Genomic DNA, 25354 nt, shown 5'->3' with positions numbered 1-25354 from the left:
TAATACTCCATTGTCTTGATGTACCACAGTTTATCCATTCACCTGCTTGATTGCTTCCAAGTTTTGGCAGTTATGAGTAGAACTGCTATAAACATCTGTGTGCAGGTTTTTGTGTGGACGGAAGTTTTCAGTTCATTTGAGTAAATACCAAATTACCAGATCACTACCAGATCATATGGTAGCGGTGTGTTTAGTTTTATAATAAACTGCCAAACTCATCCAAATTAGCTGTACCATTTTGCATTCACACCAGCAATGAATGAAAGTTCCTGTTGCTCCACATCCTTGCCAGCAGTTGATGTTCCAGATTTTGGCCATTCTAATATGAGTATAGTGGTCTCTCATTTTAATCTGCAATTCCCTAGTAACTTATGATGAACATCTTTTCATATACTTACCATCTTTACATCTTCTTTGGTGAGGTGTCTGTGAAGGTGTATAGCCCAAATTTTAATCTGGTTTTTGGTTTCTTACTGTTGATTTTTAAGTGTTCTTTGTATATGTTGGATAATCGATCTTTGTCACATGTGTCTTTTGCAAATATTTTCTCCCATTTTGTGGCTTCTCTTCTCATTTTGTTGACATTGTCTTTTGCAGAGCAGAAATTTTTTATTTTAGTGAAGTTCACTTTATTAATCATTTCATACATTAATCATGCCTTTGGTGTTGTATCTTAAAACTCATTGCCATACCAAGGTCATCTAAGTTTTCTCCTATGCTATCTTTTAGGAACTTTATAAATTTGCAATTGTCCATCTAGGTCTGTGATCCATTTTCAAGTTAATTTTTGTGGAGGATGTAAGATCTGTTTCTAGATTCATTTTCTTTTCATGTTGATGTCTAGATGTTCCAGCACCATTTGTTGAAAGACCGTCTTTGCTCCATTGTACTACCTTTACGTCTTTGTCGAAAGTCAGTTGACTATATTTATATCAGTCCATTTCTGGGCTCTCTATTCTGTTCCACCGATCCATTTAGCTCCTCTTTTTCCAGTACCACACCGTCTTGATGCCGTTGCTTTATAGTAAGTCTTGAAGTTGGATAGTGTCAGTCTTCCAACTTTGTTCTTTAATATTGTGTTGGCTATTGTGGATCTTTTGCTTCTCCATATAAACTTTAGAGTCACTTTGTTGATATCCACAAAATACCTTGCTGGGGTTTTGGTTGGCATTGCCTTGGGTCTATAGATCAAGTTGGAAAGAACTAACATCTTGACAATATAGACACTTCCTATCCTGAACAAGAAATCTGTATTTATTTAGTTGTTCTTTGATTTCCTTCGTTAGAATTTTGTATTTTTTTCTCATGTTTTCTCATCATTAAGTATGATGTTAGCTGTAGGTTTTTGCAGATATTCTTTATCAAGTTGAGGAAGTTCCCCACCATTTCTAGTTTGCTGAAAGTTTTATCACGAATATGTGTTGGGTTTTGTCAAATGCTTTTTCTGCATCCATTGATGTGACCATGTGATTTTTCTTTTTTAGCCTGTTGATGTGATGAATTACATTTGTGACTTTTGAATGTTGGATTAGTCTTGCATACTTGGGATAAATCCCACTTGATCATTGTGTATAATTCTTTTTATGCATTATTGGATTCAATTTGCTGACATTTTATTGAGGATTTTGCATCTCTGTTAATGATAGAGATTGATCTGTAGTTTTCTTTTCTTGATTATCTTTGTCTGGTTTTGGTATTAAGGTAATGCTGGCCTCATAGCATGCATTAAGAAATCTCGTTGCTGCTATTTTCTGGAAGAGACTGTAGGAATTGGTATGATTTCCTCCTTAAATATTTGGTAGAATTCACCAGTTAACCCATCTGCACCTGGTGCCCAGGAATGTTATTAATTATTACTTCAATTTCTCTAATATATAACTTTATTCAGATTGTCTCTTTCTTGTGAGTTTTGCCTGATTGTGGCTTTCAAGAAATTAGTCCATTTCATCTAGGTTATTAAATGTGTGGGCATAGTTGTTGAAAATATTCCTTTATAATACTTTTAATGTTCATGGGACATGTAGTGATGCCCCTCTTTTATTTCTGGTATTAGTAATTTGTGTTCTCTCTTTTTCATAGCTTGGCTAGAGGCTTATTGATTTTATTGATCTTTTTATAGAAACAGCTTTTGTTCTCATTGGTATTCTCTATTGATTTTCTCTTTTTAATTTCATTGATATCTGCTCTGATTTTTATTATTTCTTTTATTCTGCTTACCTTGGATTCAATTGGTTCTTTTTTTTTTTTTAAAAGATTTTATTTTTTCCTTTCTCTCCCCAAAGCCCCCCGGTACATAGTTGTGTATTCTTCGTTGTGGGTTCCTCCAGTTGGGGCATGTGGGACGCTGCCTCAGCGTGGTCCGATGAGCAGTGCCATGTCCGCGCCCAGGATTCGAACCAACGAAACACTGGGCCGCCTGCAGCGGAGCGCGCGAACTTAACCACTCGGCCACGGGGCCAGCCCCTCAATTGGTTCTTTTTCTAGTTTCCTGAAGTGGAAGCTTAGATGATTGATTTTGGATTTTTCTTCTTTTCCGATATATGCATTCACTGTTATCAGTTTCCTTCTAAGCAGTGCTTTTGCTGCATTGCACAAATTTTTAGTTGTATTTTAATTTTCATTTAGTTCAAAATATTTTTAATTTCCCTTGAGATTTCTTCTTTGATGCATTGTTATTTAGATGTGTGTTGTTTAATCTGCAAGTGTTTTGTAATTTTCCAGCTATCTTTTTGTTAATTGATTTCTAGTTTAATTCCATTGTGGTCTGAGAGCAGACATTGTATGATTTCTATTCTTTAAATTTCTTAAGGCTTTATGGCCTAGAATGTGTTTTATGGCCCAGAATGTGGTCTGTCTTGGTGAGTGTTTTATGTGAGCTTGAGCAGAATGTGTATTCTGTTGTTGGATGAAGTTGTGTAGAGGGGTTAACTATATCTGCTTGCTGGATCTTTCCACTTCTAATAGAGGAGTGTTACAAATCCTCTAACTGTGTAATAGCTGATTCTTCTGTTTCTTTGCCATTCTGTCAGTTTTTACATCACATATTTTTACACTCTGTTGTTAAGCACTTACACGTTAAGGATTGATATGTCTTCTTGGAGTATTGAAGCCTTTATCATTATGTAATGCCACAATTTATCCCTGATAACATTCCTTATTCTGAAATCTACTCTCTGAAATTAATATAGCTATTCCTGCTTCTTTTTTTTGATTAGTGTCATCATGGTGTATCTTTCTCCATCCCTTTCCTTTTTATCTATGTATGTATTTATATTTAAAGTAGGTATCTTCTAGATAACATATAGGTCAGTCTTGTTTTTTGATCCACTCTGACAATCTCTGTCTTTTAATTGGTGCATTTAGACTGTTGACATTTAAAGTGATTATTCCTGTTGTTGGATTAATAGCTACTATAGTTGTTACTGTTTTCTATTTGTTGCCCTTGTTCTATATTCCTTTTTTTTGTCTACCACTCTTTTTCTGCCTTTTGTGGTTTTAATTGAGCATTTTATATGATTCCATTTTCTTCTGTTGGGAAAGACAGTTTGTGCATGCAGTCTTTAGACCCTACTTGGCCACATAAGAATAGGCCTTGGGCCTAGAACACTTCCTTTTCAAGATAGAAGGAGTTCTCATAGCCTGTGCTGGACTCATCCCTTTGTGTGGAAATGTCTTTCCCTGTTTCAGACAATGATGTGCATCTGCCCTACCTTACTGCTATATGTGTCTGTCTCCTGTGGGAAGGGGATGAAGTCCTTCATTCTGTGGCACAAGAGGGATGTGTGGAGACCAGTTGCTCTGCGTTGGCTTCTGGGAGGGACCCACTGGGCATGGCAGACCAATGTTTAGTACTGAAGTTGATCTTGTTCTGTCTCTTCTCTATGTGTTTTTCTATCTTTATTATGAGTAAAGCATTGTTGCATCCAGTGCTTGACTGCATTAGGTCTTCCTTGGCAATTCTGATACCAGGATGCAGTGTTTGTATTTCTACTCCAGATAATAGGTAACAGATGCCACTTGCTCAACACTCTCCTTTCTTAACATATCAATTATACTTCTATGCTTACTTTTTTTAATGGTTGACCTAGAGTTTGCAGCATATGGTAACAATTAATCCAAGTCTCCTTTCAAATAACTTTATACTACAGCATGGCTTCTGCAAGTACCCTATCATGACAAAATATTCCTAATTCCTCCCCCTTCCCTTGTATCATTGCTGTCATTCATTTCACAGAAACAACCATATATACACACATACATAATTGAATACATTGTTGCTATGTTTATTTTGAATAAATTTATCTGTTACATCAGTTAAGAATAAATAAAAGTTTTTATTTTACCTTCCCTCATTTCTTCTCTGTTGCTCTTCCTTTATGTATATCCATGTTTCTGGCCTATATCATTTTCCTTCTCTCTAAAGAACTTCTTTTAACATCTCTTGTGAGGCAACAAATTCCCTTAATTTTTGTTTGTCTGAGAAATTCTTTATTTCTCCTTTACTTTTGAGGGGTAATTTTGAAGGGTACAGAATTCTAGGTTTGGTGGGGTCTTTTTCCTCTGGCCATTTTAACTATTTCACTCCTCTTACTGCTTACCTGGTTTCTAAGAAGAAGTCGGATGTAATTCTTTGTTCTTCTATAGGTAACGTGTTTTTTTCCTTTGGCTTCTTTCAAGGCATTTTTATCTTTGATTTTCTGAAGTTCGAATATGATATGCCTAGGTATAGTTTTTTTTGACATTTATCCCTGGTGTTTTCTGAGCTTCCTAGAGCTGTGATTTGATGTCTGACATTAATTTTGGGACATTCTCAGTCATTGTTGCTTCAGGTATTACTTCATTTCCTTTTTTTCTTCTCCTGGTAGTCCCATTATGTGTATGTTATACCTTTTGTAGTTCTCCCACAGTTTTTGGATATTTTGTTCTTTTTTTTTTCCCGGTGTTTTTCTCTTTATTCTTTAGTTTGAGAAGTATCTCTTGTCATACCCTCAAGCTGGGAGATTCTTTCTTCAGCCATATCCAACAAGCTAATGAGCACTAACTTCTGTTAGTGTTTTTTATCTCTAGCATTTCTATTTTTTTTATGATGTCACTTCTGTTAACTTTTGAAGGTTTGCAGCACTTAAAGTATTTTTGCTTATAAGTATGAAAGTTAAAAATCATTTTTTTCATAAAATATAAGATCAACCAATTTCACCATCAAATAAAAGTAAAAACTGGATTTCTTTTTAAACTTAGTCCAAAGTGGCATTTAGGACCTTAGTTGTAGGCTGTTGTGCTGACACCATGACAAACCAAAGTATAGGGTTGGGTCTGGTGTTCTTTTCAGTATCTGATGCTCGTGGATTAAGTTCTAGAAATGGTACAATTATAAGGCAGGGATTCCTCGACAGGTTTGCTCCTTGGGTTGAGTGCTCTAGGTTAAGGCACATTTTGAGGGACCCATGTCAACTACCTATTAGTCATCAAGGTCAAAAAATTTATTGTCTCCCCCTTGGTATTCCGTTCCCTGGAAATCGACTTAGTACTGAAAGACACCTCCAATTCCACCAAATCCTTTCACAAACTGGGATCCTTCTTGTGACGTATCCATGGCAGTTTCCAGTATAGCTCCAAATTTTTTATAATTGTTAGCAAACCATTTCAGCAGGGGTGTTTCTGAATCAACTCATGTTCCTGTCTTGTCAGTGAAATGAGATTTATCCTTCTCTTGTTCTGCAGTTAGAGAATTTTTTCCTCTACTGTGCCTTGGCAGTGAAGAACACATCTCAGTATGTTCAGATTTTCATCAACTATTGGAATCTCTATAGCTCCCATTTCCAAAGCCATTAGTGTATCTTCAGCTCCAAAACAGTACTTGTCTGTGTCCTAGCTGATTTCATCAAAGTATCATTGAGTTAATTTCTTCTTTTGAATGAATTTCATCTTAGAGAGGAAGCAGTAGGTAACTCAATAGCTTAGTTTTCAGTTTCACCACCACAGGATGTGTCAACTAAGTTTAAAACTTTTGATTGCAACCTCTGGTCAAACATATCAGATTGACTTAGTTCAGTTTTGAAGTCAGCTGATCCAGCTAAAATGAAACCAGTCTTACTTACTTTGCAGAAATAAACAGCTGCACAGAAGTCTCAGCTACTTTCTGAACATGGTTCTTTCACTTCCAAACCAGGCCTTACATGTATGACTTGCTCAGTACTTCACTCTGCACGTCTGGGTCCCTCTGCTGTGCCCAGTATGACCCAGGTCTTGGGCTTGCAGAGGTACTGCTGCTTCTGTCCTGGGCAAGCTACACCTATCTGCCTGCAGTGCCGGTTGATGGATGCAGCTCTTTGATCTGCTCCCAACTACACAGTATGATCCCAATTCCCAGCTTAATGCTGAATGCTTGAATTCTGTACCTAGTTTGGAGGGTGCTGAGAGTTTAGCTCCTAAAGTCCATGTCTAGACTGGCCCCTACTTACCGTTTTCATTTTCCTTTCTACTTTTCTTGTTTTGACTACAGATCTGAATATTTATTATTAATATTTTCTTTTATTGTAGTGGTAAGAGAGGTTTGTGTTTATGCTCAGTCTTCCATCTTGACCCTATAAGTAGAAAAATAGCTTTAACTCCAACTACAAAAGAGCTTTTATTTATTTAATAGGGTTGGTGGATAGTAGGCAGTCTTTGACTTGGTATGAAATCTAACAGTTTTAAAGATAAAATCAATTGAATTATGTCTCTAATACAGACTGTGATCAACCACTGTATGACTGCCCTATGTGTGGGCTCATCTGTACAAATTACCGTATTCTCCAAGAACATGTTGACTTGCATTTGGAAGAAAGTAACTTCGGACAAGGTACGTTTATATGTTTAAAAATAAGAATATTATGATTTAATTTCCACTTCCTAGGACACATGTCTAATTTTTACATCAATGACATAGAGAAAACAAAGCATATTGGTTAAAAATAAATCTGTTCCTTTAAAGAATTCTAACCTAGCTTCAACTTTGGTTTTAGAAGTTGTTTCACAGCAAAGTAATAAAGGATGAACTGTCGTGACCTACAGCTGACGAGGGGTATACATCCAGGGTTTTGTCCCAGAACACTGTTATTTAGAAGACAATGAAATATTGGTCAATTTAAAAAATCTGTTTGGTTTATAAGTTGAGGCTATTCTTTCAGCAGCGAGGAGTAACTGAATTTAGCATCTGGTCAGCAAAAATTGCTGATGAATAGGAAGCTGCCATATGGCACATATAATTTTAAAAAAGAATGTGAACTATGTGACTTAAAAGATTTTCAAGTGCATTTCCAGCTGCTTGCCCAGCTTCTTATATTACAACTTACTAGTTTTATAAGTGACTGTACAAAAGTTTTCCTCTGTCCCCTATCTTTTTAATAGTGGCATTGGTTAAGTAATCATTGTGGTGCCTTAGAAGTGGAAGGATCCTGTATGAGTTTCACAATCCCACTGAAACAAAATATAAAATAGACCCTAAGAGAAACCAGTTGTGTTCTACTGGATTTCAGTTTCTTAAGGTACATAGGTATCACCTGTTAATGCAAGGGACTTTAATGTCTGGTATTAGTGATGCTAGTACCAGTCACTGATCTCTGTGGACAGCATTGCCCAATCACTCAGCCTAATCCCAAGATGAGAATTCCTGGAGCAAAGATGGAGTAGTCCTCTACTCTGGTGGTTCTCTACTAACTACTGTGGAAGAATAACCCTCTGAAGCTGAATGTCAGATAATTCTTACTTTGTTTTTGATAAGCTTCGTGTGGGTACATAAATTATTCTGTAAGCCTATGGTGGGTAATGAGAGAAAGATATGGTCTGAGTAAATCACTGTAGATAGTCTCAGAAGTATGTGAAAAATCAGTTGTGGATTGCATATCTGCAACAAAGGAAGTGGGGACCAAATGGGGAGATGCAATAGAGGCTGAGAGATTTGTAAGGAAAGAAAGAATGTTCAAATACATAATTAAACCATCAAATTGGGAGATTAAGAGACAAGATGCTGACCAGAAGCCACTGACTAATGGATCTGCAGGACGCTGGGTAGAGAGGAAACAGGCCAAGATGTTGCAAAGTTGTACTGTTTGTTTGGGGCCAGACTGTAATTAAGTTATTATCTAATACCTGTACTTTGCAGACATATAATCTTATGCTCTTTATTATTTCCTTTCCCCCCGTTGGATTTCTTTGAGAAACCAATCTGCCTTATTTGTGTTAATAAGGAACACCAATGAAGGGTGCTATTTAATTTCTCTAAGTTCTGGTTTCCTCAGTAGATAATAATACCTAACTTACTAAGGTTGTTATGGAGGATCAAATGACATAATTAGTGAAAAGTGCTTGTCACAGCCTAAACACTCAGTGAATATTAGTGATTTAGGTGGAGGTTACACCCTTACAGATGCAGTTCGAGTTCTGCTAGATTCGTACTCAGTGTTTCCATGACATCATAGTCATGAATAAATGACAAAATAGCATTTGCTCCATTTAGAAAATATGTATTAACATGCAATAAGTAAGCTTTTGTTTTAATAGTTATTTTGTTCTAAAGATTAAAAATATCTAACAGGCATGGATAGAATCCAGTGTTCTAGAGATCTAGAATTGGCTCACCAGCTTCAACAAGAAGAAGACAGAAAGAGAAGATCTGAAGAATCAAGACAAGAAATGGAAGAATTTCAGAAGCTGCGGGTACAAAGATGAATAACAATTATAGTATTTTGGTTTAGTAGCATTCTTATTTTTCATTGGTGTTGTCAAGACTTCAGCCTATTATTTTTGTCCTTGTTATCATACAAAATTTTTTTTACATATATATTTTATAGTTCATAAGAGCCACCATTTATAAGTACTTATTCCAGTCATGTCCTGGGGTAAGCACTTCCTATATAGCATCCTCAAAATCTTCACAACTCCATGAAGAAGCTATTTTAGACTTTCATTTTTTTACAGATGAAGAAATGGAGACAAAGCATGCATAAGTAGCTTACTTACTCAGAATCAGGCAGTGTTATATGGTAAAGCCTAGATTCAAACCTGTGGTATGTTGATGGGGCAAATTAGGAAACCGAGACTCAGAATTTGTGTTTGTATAGATACTGAAAAGAGAAACTTAGAATTATTGTCTCCTGTCTGAGTCTTAAATTCTTTTAATGATTGCAGTTCATGCATTTAGAAAGAAACATTTTTAATGGAAAATACTTTTTGATGATATTTGAGACTTCATTTATGTTAAGTAGGTGATGGTATCTGTTGAACTAAATTGGCAGTATCTATTATATTTTTAATGCCTTTATATATTTTTGTGTGTGTGAGGAAGATTGGCCCTGAGCTAACGTCTATTACCAATCTTCCTCTTTTTGCTTGAGGAACATTGTCCTTGAGCTAACATCTATGCCAGTCTTCCTCTATTTTTATATGTAAGATGCCACCACAACATGGCTGGATGAGTCGTGTGTAGGTCCGCCCTGCGATCTGAACCTGTGAACCCTGGACCACTGAAGCGGAGTACATGAACTTAACCACTACGCCACCAGGCTGGCCCCAATGCATTTATATTTTTAATGGATTTTTCTACTTTTTCAGTCCTAATTTGCTGTGGACTATGATGTCATCTGTGCTGATAATGCTCATAGAGTTTTCAAATGTTCTTTTTCCATGTATTAATAGGATAATATGTGAATAAAAAGAGTTTATAATTGAATAGGTTTGAAAGTGTTCATACATGTGGCTGTGTGTGAGAATATCTAATTCTCTCTTTGGAATATCTAATTCAGGCTATTTTTGCAAAATATTTTCCCACCAGTATTCAGAGGAGAAAAGAAAGTTAGCTTTTCTTAAATCTTTTTTGCCTTATGTAATTTTGAACATTATCAATACAAAAAGTTTTCAGTATTTAAGGGAGTTTGTTGTATAACTTTGGAAGTTAGTTGTTTAGATCTCAGAAACTTTTTCCATAAAGTCTGTTTTATACATATTATTTGAGATTCTTTGTCCAGTGTGCAAAACCATAGTTCGTTTACTGTGTAGAGTGATCGCCCAAATGAATTATGAATTAAGTAGGCCTTTATAGGCTAACCCAGGAACCAAGTAACAAGTACTGACAAGTTTTCTTGAAAAAATCAGCAGTATGTTCAGAGTTCATCTGCCTAAGTACGTTTAGTAGGAGGACAGGATTCTCTACTTTCCCTTCGACAAGGAAAGCAAGTCTTTTGGTGGTGCTTTATAGAAAAGGCTATTATTTACTCAAAGTTTTTTTGCGTGTGATTTATTTTTCATGAAAGTCTTTAAGTTGACTTGTATAAAAGTCTGTAATTCATAATGTTTCAAAATACATTTCCAAATAAATAAAATTGTGGTTAAGTTTCCATCATTGAGGTAAAGGGACATAAAAATTGTCATTTTTTTTATGTTCAATAGAGACAGTATGGTTTAGATAATTCTGGAGGGTACAAACAACAGCAACTACGAAATATGGAGATAGAAGTAAATAGAGGAAGAATGCATCCATCTGAATTTCATAGAAGAAAAGCTGATATGATGGAATCACTAGCTATTGGTATTGATGATGGAAAGACAAAAACTTCTGGTGAGTACATCAGAATCATGTTTTTGATGTCCATACATCACTGAAGTTGTAATCAGAATTATTTGAATTTTGCTTAATTTTCATGATCCATGGTTTATGTAGTTTTAGGTGAGACTGTATGTTCTAATAATTTTGAAAAATGTGTTGTTTTGAAACTTCTAAATCTCAATTTTTACAGTAAACAATTCACTTAAAAATTCACTTTTATATTGTGTTAATTTCCTTGAGATTTTAAAATGAACCTTTTAGAAAAGATGGGCACCGGAGCTAACATCTGTTGCCAACCTTCTTTTTTCTTCTTCTTCTCCCTAAAGCTCCCCAGTATATAGTTATATATCCTAGTTGTAGGTCCTTCTGGTTGTGCTATGTGGGATGTCACCTCAGCATGGCTTGATGAATGATACCATGTCTGTGCCCAGAATCTGAACTGGCAAAACCCTGGGCCACCAAAGTGAAATGTGCGAACTTAACCACTTGGCCGTAGGGCTGGCCCCCTAGAAAAGTTTTTGTTGAGGGCTTATCATGTTCTAGACCAATGCTGTCAAACAGAAATATAAGTGATCCACATATATCATTTTAAATTTCTAATAGTCACATTAGCAAAAGTAAAACAGACCAGATGAAATTACTTTTAATATTTTAAACTCCGTGTGTCCATAACGTTATTATTTCAACATGTAATCAATATTAAAACTAAATAATAAGTAAATAATAATGAGATATTTTGCAATCTGTACATTCTTCAAAATCCAGTGTGTATTTTATACTTTACAGAACATCTCAATTGGGCGAGCCACATTTCAAGTGCTTAATAGCCACGTGTAGATAGTGGCTACCATATTGTTCGGTATAGTTTTAGACAGTAAGACTTTTATACATATTGTATCATTTAATTCTCAAAACAAACATTCTCTTGTGTACGGTTACATTTTTTCTGGATAAGGTAATTGTGACTTAGAGATGTTTACTTACTTTCCCAAGGTAAGGTTAAATAGCTAGTTATTGGCCTAGCTAGTACTCACAATCAATCAGATGTGCCTTGCTCCAAAGAATGCGTTTTTTCCTGTTTGTATATTTTTAAAAAATATATCTGTTCGTGTAGTAAAAAAAAAATTGTATGGAAACACCTTTGTTCTTACCCCCCAGCTTTTATGAATCTTAATGTTTTAAAGCTGTAAAATCTTTTATATGTATTTTAAACCACTTGTATACCCCTTTCTGATTCTATTTCCTCCTCTTCACAAAGGGAACCATTATCCTGAATTTGGTATTTATCAGTCTTATATATGTTTTAATACTTTTGCCAAAAGTAATATATAATATTCTTTGTGTTTAAACTACATGTAAATTGGTATATACTATATATTCTCTAATTTGATTTGCTCAAATATGTTGATTCTTATAGCTGTAGTTCATTCATGTTGATTGCTGTATGTTGTTCCTTGTATGAATTGTGTACGTTATTTATCTGTTTTCATGTTTACAGACATTTAGGTTGTTTCTAGTTTTTTACTTTCACAAATTATGAACAGATCTCCTTCAAGAGTTTCTCTACTATTACATTCAGAACTGGAAATACTAGGTTAAAGAGCATTTGCCTCTTTAACTTTGTTAAGGTTATTGTGGAATTGTTTTCCAAAATGGCCGTCATCTACATTTGCATCACTGTATTCTCACTCACACTTTGTGTGGTGACACTTTTTAATTTTTGCCATTTATTAGGGCATGATATAATATATATCTTAATTTACATTTCCCTGGCTACTCCTGAGTTAGTTTCTTGGAATCTATTCCCTTTCTTCATTCTCTGTTGGATATTTGTCTTTTTCTTATTGATTTGGGAGTCCTTTAAGTATTCAGGATACTAATTTTTTGTTGATTATATGAGATGCAAATATAGTTTCTTCAAGTCTATAATTTACCTTTAAATTTTGTATATGATATCTTTAATTAGAGTTTTAAGTTTGAATATAATCAAATTTCTTAATCTTTCCCTTTATTTGTAGCCTGTCTTGTTTAAGAAACTCCCCCATCTTTGAGATGATTAACATATTCCTTTATATTTTCTTTCAATGTTTATGTTTGCTTTTCGTTTTTTGACTTTTAATCCACTTGGAATTTATTTGTGCACATGTGTGTGTGAGAAAGAAAGGGAGAGAAAGATAAAGAAGGCATGGATCTATTTTTCCCCCTTAATTATAACAATGCTTCTTGTTAAGTTCTTATTGCTTATTTATCTCAGTACCATTTAGTGAATCTGTGCTTTTCTCATTTATTTGTAATACCATATGTTATATATTTTTATATATCCGTGGGTCTGTTTCTGAAGGCTGCCTTTATAATTCTTTTATGGTCTCCACATAAAAAGGTTTCTATGTTGGGTAGGACATGTCAGCAGATGTGTACTATAATTTATTCAGTATACAGGAAGAAAGTAGAATGTCTATTTTTTTTAATTTATGTCATCCTTTAATTTCTATTTGTGCATATATTTTAGAGTTACTATAGAATACAGTAGTGTATATATAATTTAAAATAAATATATCTTAAAGAACTCTACCCTATAATATACTATGTCTTTTTTATGAGCTGCCTTGAAATTTAGAAGTGTTGGTTTGGTGGCAAAGATTTTTATTTTTGATAATTATGCAACTGTTAATTGAAGCAGCTGTTATTTAAAGAGTCTCTTGTTATAATTTTAACAATAAAATTTAATTTAGCAAAAGATAAATTCATCTTGTAAAATATCTAAAGAGATTTAGATCTAAGGAATAAAAAACTTTATTATCAGTAATATATTGTATGTCAGTTACACCTCAGTTGAGAAAAAACCTGTAAACTTTATTATGAGGAACTTTCCCACTGAGGCAATTATATGATGTGGTTGCTAGGATAGTGTTACCTAGACAGTGCGGCACCCTTGTCTTAGTAATAAGTATGCCAAAGTATACTAGAATGTACATTACTTTCTTTTCTATTTTCTTGGAGGTTTTCCCCCTCGTTCTTAAGAGTCTCTCTCAGATCTTGACATCTTCATGAAAATTTGTGATACTGAAGCCCACAGTTATTTTCTCTGAATTCCTAGAGTACCCATTCCATACTACAACATTTGGTACTCAGTCCTGTAAATTTAAATTGTTCTTTTTCTTTATTATAAGTCTTATCTTTCTAAGTTCCTTGGAAATAGTTATAAAGATCTATATTGCTGTCTATAATGGTGCTAGGCACAGCTCTAACTCTTGGTTTGTTTAATTGTTTTGGTTTATTGACTCTACCTTGTTAAAGACAAAAACCCATTTTCCTATAGTATACCCGTCATTCAAGTGAAAAGCATTCAGTGATTGTCTTTTTGGTGCCACATGCTGTATGAGAAAGTATGTGCTATCCAAATAAGACATCTCTGCCTAAAAGCTTCACAGTCTGTAGAGTAAGTAAAGTATACACAAAGAACTGTAGTATTCGCCCATGAAGAATATGGCTAGTGCCTGGGAAGCACAACACATAAATGTAGTGAGTGTTCAGAGAAAGAGGACCTTTTTGTTTAGGGTTTTGGAATCAGGAAAAAGGTCTATGAAGACAGTAGCATTTGATCCTTGGAGTATCTGTAGGATGTGGAAACATAAGGAGAGTGTACTAGAAGGAGGAAAGGGACAGAGTCAGATGTACCCTGTCCTAACACCTTGTTTATCCATTTTATAGCATTTATTATAGTCTGGATCCCTGAGATTTCAAGGAATATTGTCATATTCATCTTTTGTATCCTTAGTGTTAGCATAGCTGTAGGTATATAAAAAGTGCTTAGCAAATGAAATGAAAACTCCATGGGCAAATTAATGTGTCCAGTTAGGCCACAGCCAAAATTAAGGCAAGAAGAGTGGTTTGAAATACAGGTGAGTTAGAGAATATCTTGCTGTGGGCTTCATATGCCATAGATTAAAACTATTCCATAGGTAATAGAAAGCTATTGAGGTTTTTTAATTGGGAGCAGATTAGGACCGAGCTTCAGAAGACAGTGATGTCCAGCAGTATGTATAATAAGATGGAGAGACAAGAGGAACTTTTATCCAACAGTACTTTTATGTGCTGGGCCCTGCAGATGCAGAGATGCAAGATGCAAACAATTTCAATTCAGTGTAGTAAGTAATATGCTAGTGTTGGGAAACTTGCATGGTAGTAACAAGAGGCCATAAATTAATGTTATATCAGTAAAAAGATAAAGAAGGATTCAGATGTGGTGCTCGAGGGAGAGAGTGATATTGAGAAATATATGAAACATCCATAGAAAGATGATAACTAATCCTAAATCTTCTCTCTCTCTTTTCTGCTTTAGGAATTATTGAAGCACTTTGTAGGTACTATCAGAATGCTGCCACAGATGTGAAGCGTGTGTGGTTTTCTGCAGTGGTGGATCACTTTCATTCATCTTTTGGTGACAAAGGTTGGGGATGTGGTTACAGAAATTTCCAAATGCTACTTTCATCATTATTACAAAATGATGTTTATGATGGTTGCTTGAAAGGTATGTGAAATATAATACTCAGAACTTATCATCTCATAAAGTGCATATGATATGGAATGAATTAATATATAGTAGGCACAATTAATAGCTTTAATGAAGAAGTATTTTAGTAGATATTTACATTAAAAATCTGAATTTTGGTTGAAGGAACAGAAAATGATACGATAGAAGATGTCAGGAATGACCGTCTTAAAAACTGTGTTGTAGGATCCTCCAGAGTATATGGCATACTGCTAAATGATACCATTTAGTACTTTAGTAACTGTCCTGTGACATATTTGCTTTATAATTTTAGGTATGTCAGTTCCTTGCATTCCAAAAATTCAGTCTATGATTGAAGATGCGTGGAAGGAAGGTTTTGATCCTCAGGGTGCCTCTCAACTTAATAACAGGTTACAGGGAACAAAGGCCTGGATCGGAGCATGTGAAGTATATACACTTCTGACCTCCCTAAGGGTAAAGTATGTACCTAAAAACTCAAGTTCATGTTATTGTCATATCTGGAAGGTTTTGTTGTTTTTGTCAGAGACAGTTGAAAACTAAGATTTAAGTAGCACTGAAAGGATTATAATGACAACCGGCAATTCATCCCCTATCTCATGCCCCTCTCTATTTTAAAGTCCTGTTTCTCAGACACGCTGTCACTTCCATTGCTTTTAAATAATCTGCTTTCATAGCTTTTTCTTGGTTTATTAGTTTGAGACATCGTCTATTGCATTACCCTTATACCTCCTACCTGTTCACCCTCAATTCTTCTAATACAATTAAATCTCAGGTTTTATTAAGTTAAAGTCAGAGTTTACATCATGACTGTGTAAATGTTATTTATTGCTGATTTTATTTCCTCTCCTGAAAAGCTTTTTAGAATTTCCCTCGAGTTAAGAATTACCTTTCCTTTTCCCGTTTACTGTTTGACTGCATCATGGTCTCAACTCTTTTTCAGATACTCCCTTGCCATGTAATCTGAGATATTCCGTATCCCTGGACACCTCCTTCTTGAAGCCATCTGCCCTTTTTGCTCCAGTCTGGATTATTTCTAGGTCTCCTCCACAGCTGTAATCACATAGCATTTCTTCACTGTTTTTTTGAATTGGAGCCTGGAGTTTTCCTGCATTCTATGTTTTTTCTCTTTTTTTGGATTACTCTATTTTGCTTCAAAAAACTTCTTTCATTAGCTTCCTAAGAAAGGATGCCTAGTCCTTACTACTTAAATGATAGTTTAGGTGGCTATCTTATTCTAAATTCAAAATCATTTTCAGATCAAATTAAGTTTTTACTCTGTTGACTTGTAGCAATTAGTATTACTTCTGAGAAGGTTAAGATGCCATATGATTTTCATTCCTTTATGTGTAACTTGTTTATTTTCTCTGGAAGTTTTTTGTATCTTTTCTAGCCCTGATATTATGAGATTTCACTGTGGGATGTCGGGCTTTGATTCACTGTGTTTGGCATTTGTTTTTCCTTTCAAATTTGAAATTGTGAGTTGTCAGGTCTTGGTATAGTAGTTAAGAGCTTGGACTTTGGAGTCAGACTGCCTGCAGTTGGTCCTAGCTTTTCTGCTAGCTCTGCAACTTACCTTGTCTATGTCCTAGTTCCACCGTTGGTAACAGAACCTGTAGGTAGTAACTGCTTCAGAGAGTTATAGTGATAATTAAATGAGATAATAAAGTGCTTAGAACCATGACTGGCATGTAGTAAGAGCCCAGAGGTAAAACTGTTGTTGTCTGGTAGTCATGATCCCTCCATTTTCTTTATTTTTTCTTTCTGGAACTCCTGTTACTTGGCCATTGGACTTCTTTGACTTTATAAGTTTATTGGTCCTGTCTCATTTTTTATCTTTGCTTTTTGTTTGCCTGCCTAGATTTACTCAACTTTATCTCCCAACTACTCTATTGAAATTTTTATTTTAGCAGTTGTGTTTTTATTTTAAGGTGTAATTTCATAACATCACAGTCTTTTATGGTTGCAAAGTTTTTTTCCAACGTTTTGTTTCTTTCTATTCTTGTGTTTTTCCGTTTCCTCCATGTTAATTTGTTCTCATGTCTATTTATTTTAGTCTTTTCCATTTTGAAGGCTTTCTTCTAAATTCTGTGCATCCTTAGTTGTCTTTTCCTAGAGTGAGGAATGAGCTACCAAAAAGCAGATTGGAGGTCCTGTAGGATTGGATCTCATGGAGCTTACGGGTTAGCACACTTCATTTAAGGAGTCTTAGGTGGAAGCTGGCTATTTGACTGGGGACTCTGAAATATCAGTATAGAGAGAGCTTTTCTCAGAGACCATTCAGAGGAGTTCTCCACTCACCTGCCTACAGCTCCTGCATTGGTGGAGGGGGCATTGAAGGAGTGGTTTGCCTTCTTTATGCAAACTTTCCATTAATCTCATATTTTTAGCTCTACTGCTACTCCTCCCAGTACCTACCTCTAAGCTTCCAACCTCTCTTGGGGTGCAAGACAGTTGTCTCCGTTTCTTTGCATTCGCTTTTGTTTCCTCTCTCTTGCTTTCCATTTTCAAAAAATGTGTGGCCATTTCTTGTCTGCCCTCGTTCTCTTTGTCCTTGGGTGTTTAAATCATTTTCATCTTTAGTATTTTACATCATTTCTACCATATTAATTGATTAGATTCAGAGGTAAAATACTTCTTAAATTTTAAGTTGAAAAACTAAGGTGTATATAGTAAATTTCTTGATTATTTAAATTGAAAGGACTATTTTAATGCCCTCTAAATTTCTTTCTTCTTTTTGCAATCTGTTCACACCTTTAGATTATATGTACTATATCATGTTCTGAGCTTTTAAATAATTTTTAATTAAGGAAAATTTTCGTCTAAAATACCTGATATATCCAGTTTTTTTCCTGATACTTGAAATTTAGTCTTTTAGTAAACCTTTTTTATTATTATACCCTGAATGTGTTTACTAGTTAAGTATCTTCCTTTCACTCTCTATGAATTATTCTCTGTAGGGTGCTATTCAGATTCTAAATCTAAACATGCAGTCAACTGCTAACCGAAAAACACTGTTCCTGCTTTTTAACAATTTATCCAGAAGTTCATTTCAACACTTAAAACTCATTAATAACTCATTAATAAGTTGAAAGTTATCAACATTAAACTTGCTGAGGCTAAAGATAGCAACCATTACAATTTGGGTGTATTTGGAGATTTTATTGCCAAGAGAGACAAAGACAGGATATCTGTGGTATATTTTAAAGTGAAAATAAAGTTTTTAATTGCTTTGCTTATACTTGACCTTTTAAAAATAGTTGTTCAGAAGTGTAAAGAATGCTTCTGATTAAAAGAATTTTGTTTATTCAACATTGACTTCCACTTGAGGAAAGAGTACCACCATGGTCTGGTGCCAAATAGGGGATAGATGTATGTGTAGATAGAGGTACATACAGGTTTTTCTATGATCTTTACAGGTATTCTTTTCTTGTCTGTTAGTGGAATTTGAGACAGCTGACAGGGAAAATGTGCAGGATATTTTTGATAGACTTGAATGGCTGTTGAGGAATTAAAAATAGAAGCTGGCTTCTAATTGATCATCAGGTTTAGACAACTTAGAATAAAGGTGTGTCTCAGTTTATATGTAGATGACTTTTAAAAATCAAGTATGGTCTTCATTTACTGTTGATGGAGATACTATTTTTATTTATTTATTTATTTATTTTGTGAGGAAGATTTGCCCTGAGCTAACATCTGTTGCCAATCTTCTTTTTGCTTGGGGAAGATTGTGACTGAGCTAACATCTGTGCCAACCTTCCTCTATTTTATGTGGGATGACCCCACAGCATGGCTTGATGAGCGGTGCTAGGTCTATGCCAGGATCCAAACCTGTGAACCCCAGGCCACTGAAGCGGAGTACACGAACTAAACCACTGTGCCACTGGGCCAGCCCCTTATGCAGATTTTATATGTCAGAAAATGTTGTAAGTAAGTTTGAGATCAGTCATCAGCTATATTGTGAAGTTATTTAAATAATTATTTCCTCATAAAATGTCAATTTTCCAGATAAATAATAAAATTATTTTGTTTTCTTTCTTCTTAGGAAAATAATGATGAGATGGAACGAGTTCTAAACTTAGAATTTTTTGTATTTGATAACTTCATTGATGAAAGTATTTTTAAAAATATTCTCTCATCTATTTTGTCAATTTTTTATAGGTGCCACATTGTTGATTTTCATAAGGCAACTGGTCCTTTGGGTACACACCCTCGCTTATTTGAATGGATATTGAACTATTATTCTTCAGAGAGGGAAGGGGGTCCAAAAGTCGTGTGTACATCTAAGCCTCCTATCTATCTTCAGCATCAAGGTTAGTGTGACTCATAGATGCTCGGTGTAACTTCGAAGACAGCTAATTGGCTTTAGCTTTAGGACAGGTTAAGATTCTGATAATGGGGAGCTGGGAAGTATTGTGACATTAGTTTGTCTGATGTTCAAACCTATATTGTCATTATAGCACGTTCTTGGGTAATGAAGGATGATAATCCCTGGCATCTTCAAGGCTGCCTGATCCACTCTTCCTTTATTATTCATCCCTTACTTTTTTCAGGTCTTTACCCATATGTCACTTCAGCAAGGCCTTCCCTGACCACTTTATTTAAAATCTCATCTCATTATCCCACCCTCCACCACTGGCATTTTCTATCCCTCTTCCCTGCTTTATTTTTCTTTATCTAACATAATGTATACTTCGCTTACTTACCAGCAAGTATTTCTTCCCATTCAAATATAAGCTCTGTGAAGGCAGGAATGTTTGTTTATTTTGCTTCTGTATCACTAACAGCCTGTAATAGTGCCTGGCACATGGATATTTGATAAATTTTGTTGAATGGGTGATTTGGATTGACAGGAATAAGGACAAGTATATGTTAGGAATATCATTGTTTAGGAAGATAAACTATAAAGGTTAAGAGCTCCCAATTGAAATTTTAGTATATGTAAATTTAATTTTGTTTACCTTTTGGAACCATGAGAGTTTTTGTTCTACAGTAGGTGAATTTCAAATCCTTTCATTTGAGATAATTTGTTTAAGAAGGATCAAGGTATTAGGAAAGAAAAACTAAAATATATGGCACACTAGAAGTAAAATTTTTTGTAATGAAGACTTTAGAAAACTAAAATTGAACAAAAGGGAACTGAAGGTTAGGAAGTAGAACTAAACTCTTGTGTCTTAGGGGTGAGAGAGCTCAGGTGCCTACATGTCAGAAGGACTGACTCTGTTTATATTCTGAACACACATATGCACATACACTATATACAAAGAGAGAGTAGATAGTGTGTATATGTGTGTATATATATACTAACTTACATCTGTATGTATAGCTATAGATAGATGTATATGACACACACATATATATATATACAGCTGTTATTTTTTTGATAGGTCATAGTCGAACAGTTGTTGGAATTGAAGAGAGGAAAAACCGAACATTATGTTTACTGATATTTGATCCTGGATGTCCTTCTCGAGAAATGCAGAAACTATTAAAGCAAGACATGGAGGCTAGCAGTCTCAAGCAACTTCGGAAATTTGTGGGCAATTTAAAACATAAGCAATACCAGATAGTGGCAGTAGAGGGTGTTCTTTCTTCAGAGGAGAAAGTTGTAAGTATCTAAATCTATCATGTGAAGCTTGAGCAGGTTGAACTTCAGAGTTGAAAACTTTTAGTTAAAATTGATGTTATCCCTTTGTATCTCCTAATACCTCATTCAATATCACTAAGTAGGCAAAGATACTTTGTTTTTGATGCCATTTAATTTCTGGAATAGACATCTTTGAATTTCAAATGGTACCTGATGACTTTCAACTACTTTACTCAGAGCTTCATAGAAATATTTAATTCCATATAATTTAATTTTTAATATCAGGTGAGTGATGAAAAATGGTAACATAGAAGGTAAGAAAACTTAGCTTAATCCAAGGAGACCTAACTCCTACTGGTTTTGTAATTATTGTTTATTAAATGTGATTCTTGTGATTCCTGAAACTCTATATTATGCGCTTGGGCTTATTGGATAAATACAGTTCTAGAATTTAACTTCAGTACAGTTGTCTCTTTATCCTTTGCAGTTAAGTGATGAGTGGTACATTATAGAAAAATTTCTAGGAGTTGAAAACCCTCACTTGGTATAAACTGAAGCTGTGTGGTGGCATATCAAGTCTAGAAAATGCACAGTTCTCAGAATATTAGAGAAAAAGTCGCTATTACAGTACTTCACATTGATTTGTTTCTGTATAAAGAGAAGAGATGGAAGACTAGAGAGGAGCATTTGTGAAGAATATCAGGATCATGGGAGAAAGGACTAAAATTGTTTGAAATGAGAAATTAGAGCAAGAGTAATCTTTTCAGCCTCACAATGTGAGATATAAAGGCAAACATTGTTTACAAGTTTCTTCAATTTATTATGATACCCTAAAAAATTTCTTTGGAATGACTTAAATACCAAAATTACATTCATCTTTTTTCATCCTATCATTAATTTAGTTGGATAAAGTTAGAGGTTAATTTTAATTATTATAAAATACCAAGATGCTTATTCACGAACATACAGATAACTTTTGAGAGCGTAAGTGGGGTTAAATATTGTCATGGAGTGTACCTGAAACATTTTAGTTAGCTCTGCTTTCTAGTTTTGGAAACTGAGAACTTGATGGTGTTAGAATACTAAAAATGTGCATTTGCTACTGTTCTGGGTTTTTTTGAGTCATGGAGAGTAGTTGTGTCTTTAACCATAAGAATCAGAACTTGGCTGACAATGTACAATACTGCCAGATAGAGAAGGCATAATAATAATAATAAATGATTTGTAATTGTAATATTAATAAAAGTAACACTTGTATAATGCTTACTTTATCCTAGGTTCTATCCTAAGCACTTTACATATTGTTAACTAATTTAATCTATACAACTGCCCTGTGAGGTAGGCACTGTTATTCCCTTTTTACAGACAAAGATGCCTAGACTCAGAGAAGTTGTTGTATTCTTAAAGTCACACAGCTACTAAGTAACAGAGTTAGGATTCCGATTCAGGCAATTTATATCCAGAGCCCTGCCCTGTATTGCTTCTTTTGTGAAGATACAAAGTCTCATAGTTTCATGTTTGCTAAGCTTTTGTGTGAACAATATCACATTTATTGTTGAAAATATATTATTGTAAAAATGAAGAAAATTAATCTTAACCAATTTAACATAGCATTGTTTTTGCATATTGCTTTCAAGCCTTTTGTTTTGCCTTTTTTTTATCATCTGTGTCTTATAGTTACTCTGTCCTTCTCAATAGTCCTTTGTTATACATTGAAGGAATTCAGCAAATATTGTTGTACTGATTGATCTGCATATGGTCGGATAGAAATCTGAAGCTTTAAACAAGGGCAAAATAATGATTTTACTTTTATTTCATGTTTGTTTTTATAGCTCATATTTAAAATGTCTTTTTCTTACTAAGTTATGACTACAATTTAATTGTAGGCATTTCGGAACAAGTTTGGTCTTTTCAAGTATCTCAAAATATAGATATTTATAACTGCAGTTTACATTTCGTTCTTCATAATTTTTATTTATTTATTTATTTATTTTAATTTTTTTTTTTTTAAGATTTTATTTTTTCCTTTTTCTCCCCAAAGACCCCCAGTACATAGTTGTATATTCTTCGTTGTGGGTCCTTCTAGTCGTGGCATGTGGGATGCTGCCTCAGCGTGGCTTGATGAGCAGTGCCATGTCCACGCCCAGGATTCGAACCAACGAAACACTGGGCCGCTTGTAGCGGAGCGTGCGAACTTAACCACTCGGCCATGGGGCCAGCCCCTATTTATTTATTTTTTTGGTGAGGAAGATTGGCCCTGAGCTAACATCTGTTGCCAGTCTTTCTCTTTTTGCTTCAGGAAGATTATTGCTGAGCTGACATCTGTGCCAGTCTTCGTCTGTTTTGTATGTGAGATGCCGCCACCACAGGGCTTGATGAGCAGTGTGTAGGTCCATGCCCAGGATCAGAACTGGCGAACCGTGGGCCGCCAAAGTGGAGCACATGAACTTAACCATTATGCTGCTAGGCTAGCTCTTGTTCTTCATATTTGAACTTAAAATTAATTATAATATTTTAATTATCGTGCTTCTGTTATTCAAGGAGAGCAATCAATTTTCAAAAAAAATTTTTTTTATCCTTACGATTGTCTTATAATTACTCTAAGACGTTTCTGCCATAAATATATTTTGAGTGTCTAATTCCACACTCTGTTTTAGATGCTGGAACACTTGTTTAGGTGAAAGGATTTATTTTACAAAATATCTCCTAAATAATAAATATAAATCTATTTAATGGCCCTGTTCCTCAATTCTTTTCACATATTGATATGTGGCAGTTAAATTACATAACTGCATCCTTTGTTTTCCGTTGGGTAATCCTTGTACTCTTAACTTTGTCTTAACTTAGCTTGGTATAATATGCCTTGATTTGTAACTCAAGTTGTGGAAATGTCACAACATTTAAAAGATTTTTTTTTTTTTTTTTTTAAAGATTTTATTTTTTCCTTTTTCTCCCCAAAGCCCCCTGGTACATAGTTGTATATTCTTCATTGTGGGTCCTTCTAGTTGTGGCATGTGGGACGCTGCCTCAGCGTGGCTTGATGAGCAGTGCCATGTCCGCGCCCAGGATTCGAACCAACGAAACACTGGGCCGCCTGCAGCGGAGCGCGCGAACTTAACCACTCAGCCACGGGGCCAGCCCCTAAAAGATTTTTAAAGTGATATTTTTAAGGCCATAATGAAGGAGATAATTCTCTTAAAGATTCTCTGCTCATAGCTCTATGTCTGTCTGTCTCTGCTTCCCTCTGTTTTTAGCTAGCTATCTCTGACTTTGAGCCGGCATTTTTACTTTTGACTCTTTATTTCATAAAAAGTGACATTTTTCTTTTTACTTTTTTCTATGTTGTCCTTATTTGGAATTTTCTTTTAATTTTATAGTGACTTGGCTTTAAAAATGTTTAATCCTAATTTCCTAAATTAGAAGTTGTAGTTTTCCTTAAGGAATGTTCATCATCTTGAAAAAACTTCCAGATTTTAGTTAATAGAAGAATGATAATTAATACTTATTTTAATTAATTGACTTCTCACTTACAATTAACAGTTTTTTAAAATTCCTTTTAAAGGCCAGGAGACAAGCATCTCAAGTCTTTACAGCCGAGAAGATTCCTTGAAGAATTAAGCATTTCAGTGATTGTGGAATTTTACTGTATATTCTAAATTCAGATATTAAACTCCTTAATACAACTCATGAAGCCGTGGATTCTCTAAAATTCTCTAAATACTCAACTTGTAATTTAATTTCTAAAATGTCTAAATTATACTTTTACTACTCCATTGTTTAGTAATAATTTCAATAAAATATCTTGTTTACATTGTGAGTTCTCTTTTTCTTATCCACGTTTCAGAAACTGCTTTTGTATTATAGTCATATGTAATATTTATTGGGCCCTTGCTTGTGTTAGATATTCTTAGTGCTTTTCATGTATCAGTTAGTTTAATCTTCAAAATAGTTCTGTGAGACAAGTACTAAATTAGCCCTGTGAGAAAGCTGAAGCTCTGTGAGATTAGTAATTTGCCCAAGAAAATGATCGTAACCCAGGGTATGAACCCAGGCTGTCTCACTTCTAAGCTCTTACTGTTACAGCGTTCTGCTTTCTTCTGCTGTAAAACATGTAAAATTATCTCTTTACCACTTAGAAATAACCTTGATATTTAACAGGCATAGCTCTAAAAAGAGAGATTTGTTTTTGTTGAATATTTACACACTTACCTATATTGTGATTCAGAGTCTTATGTTTAATGTGTCCTGTAGAAAAGAAACTTTCAGAGTCCTATTGGATGTGCCATGTAAGGCTGCAAGCAAGAATCCTACTCTAGCCAATTTAAGCAGAAGGGAATTCATTGAAAGATTATCAGAACCTCACAGAATCCACAGGTAAAAGGGAACTATGCTAGAACCAAGGCAAGTCTAGAGGTTAGAATATGGTCTAATTTATAGCAGGAACAGTCAGGTTAGGAGCTGAGGTAAAACGTCTGTTCAAAGTTCAGATGCCAGAGAAGGCACATCTGATTGGCATGAGACTGTATGCCATGGGACAGAGACAGTTTATCTCAAAAAGAAATCAGAGTAGATGAGGAGCTGGATATTAAACAACAAAAGAGAAAAGCAACAAATGTTCACTGCACCATGAAAAAAATGAACAAGAATGTACTTG

At 34.7% G+C, this 25354-nt stretch overlaps 1 protein-coding gene and 1 pseudogene across 3 annotated transcripts in view; one reads left to right on the top strand and one right to left on the bottom strand.

Moving 5' to 3' along the window:
• ZUP1 (zinc finger containing ubiquitin peptidase 1) overlaps window positions 1-24511 on the top strand; it is a 31490-nt gene extending 6979 nt beyond the window's left edge. For all 3 annotated transcript variants that reach the window (XM_008518025.2, XM_070556891.1, XM_070556890.1), the window contains exons 3-10: window positions 6731-6841; window positions 8576-8697; window positions 10426-10594; window positions 14925-15113; window positions 15409-15574; window positions 19275-19426; window positions 20501-20721; window positions 24263-24511. In XM_008518025.2, the coding sequence (XP_008516247.2) occupies window positions 6731-6841; window positions 8576-8697; window positions 10426-10594; window positions 14925-15113; window positions 15409-15574; window positions 19275-19426; window positions 20501-20721; window positions 24263-24310 (1178 nt within the window). In that variant the 3' untranslated portion in view covers window positions 24311-24511. The remainder of the gene's footprint in view (window positions 1-6730; window positions 6842-8575; window positions 8698-10425; window positions 10595-14924; window positions 15114-15408; window positions 15575-19274; window positions 19427-20500; window positions 20722-24262) is intronic.
• Window positions 5408-6470, bottom strand: LOC103549750 (eukaryotic peptide chain release factor subunit 1 pseudogene; annotated as a pseudogene).
• Window positions 24512-25354: the final 843 nt, after the last annotated feature.

The sequence above is a fragment of the Equus przewalskii genome, chromosome 9 (assembly GCF_037783145.1).
Source record: "Equus przewalskii isolate Varuska chromosome 9, EquPr2, whole genome shotgun sequence".
NCBI classification, from domain to species: domain Eukaryota; kingdom Metazoa; phylum Chordata; class Mammalia; order Perissodactyla; family Equidae; genus Equus; species Equus przewalskii.
Note: the sequence above shows the minus strand (reverse complement) of the source record. Positions and strands in the feature narration are given on the sequence as shown.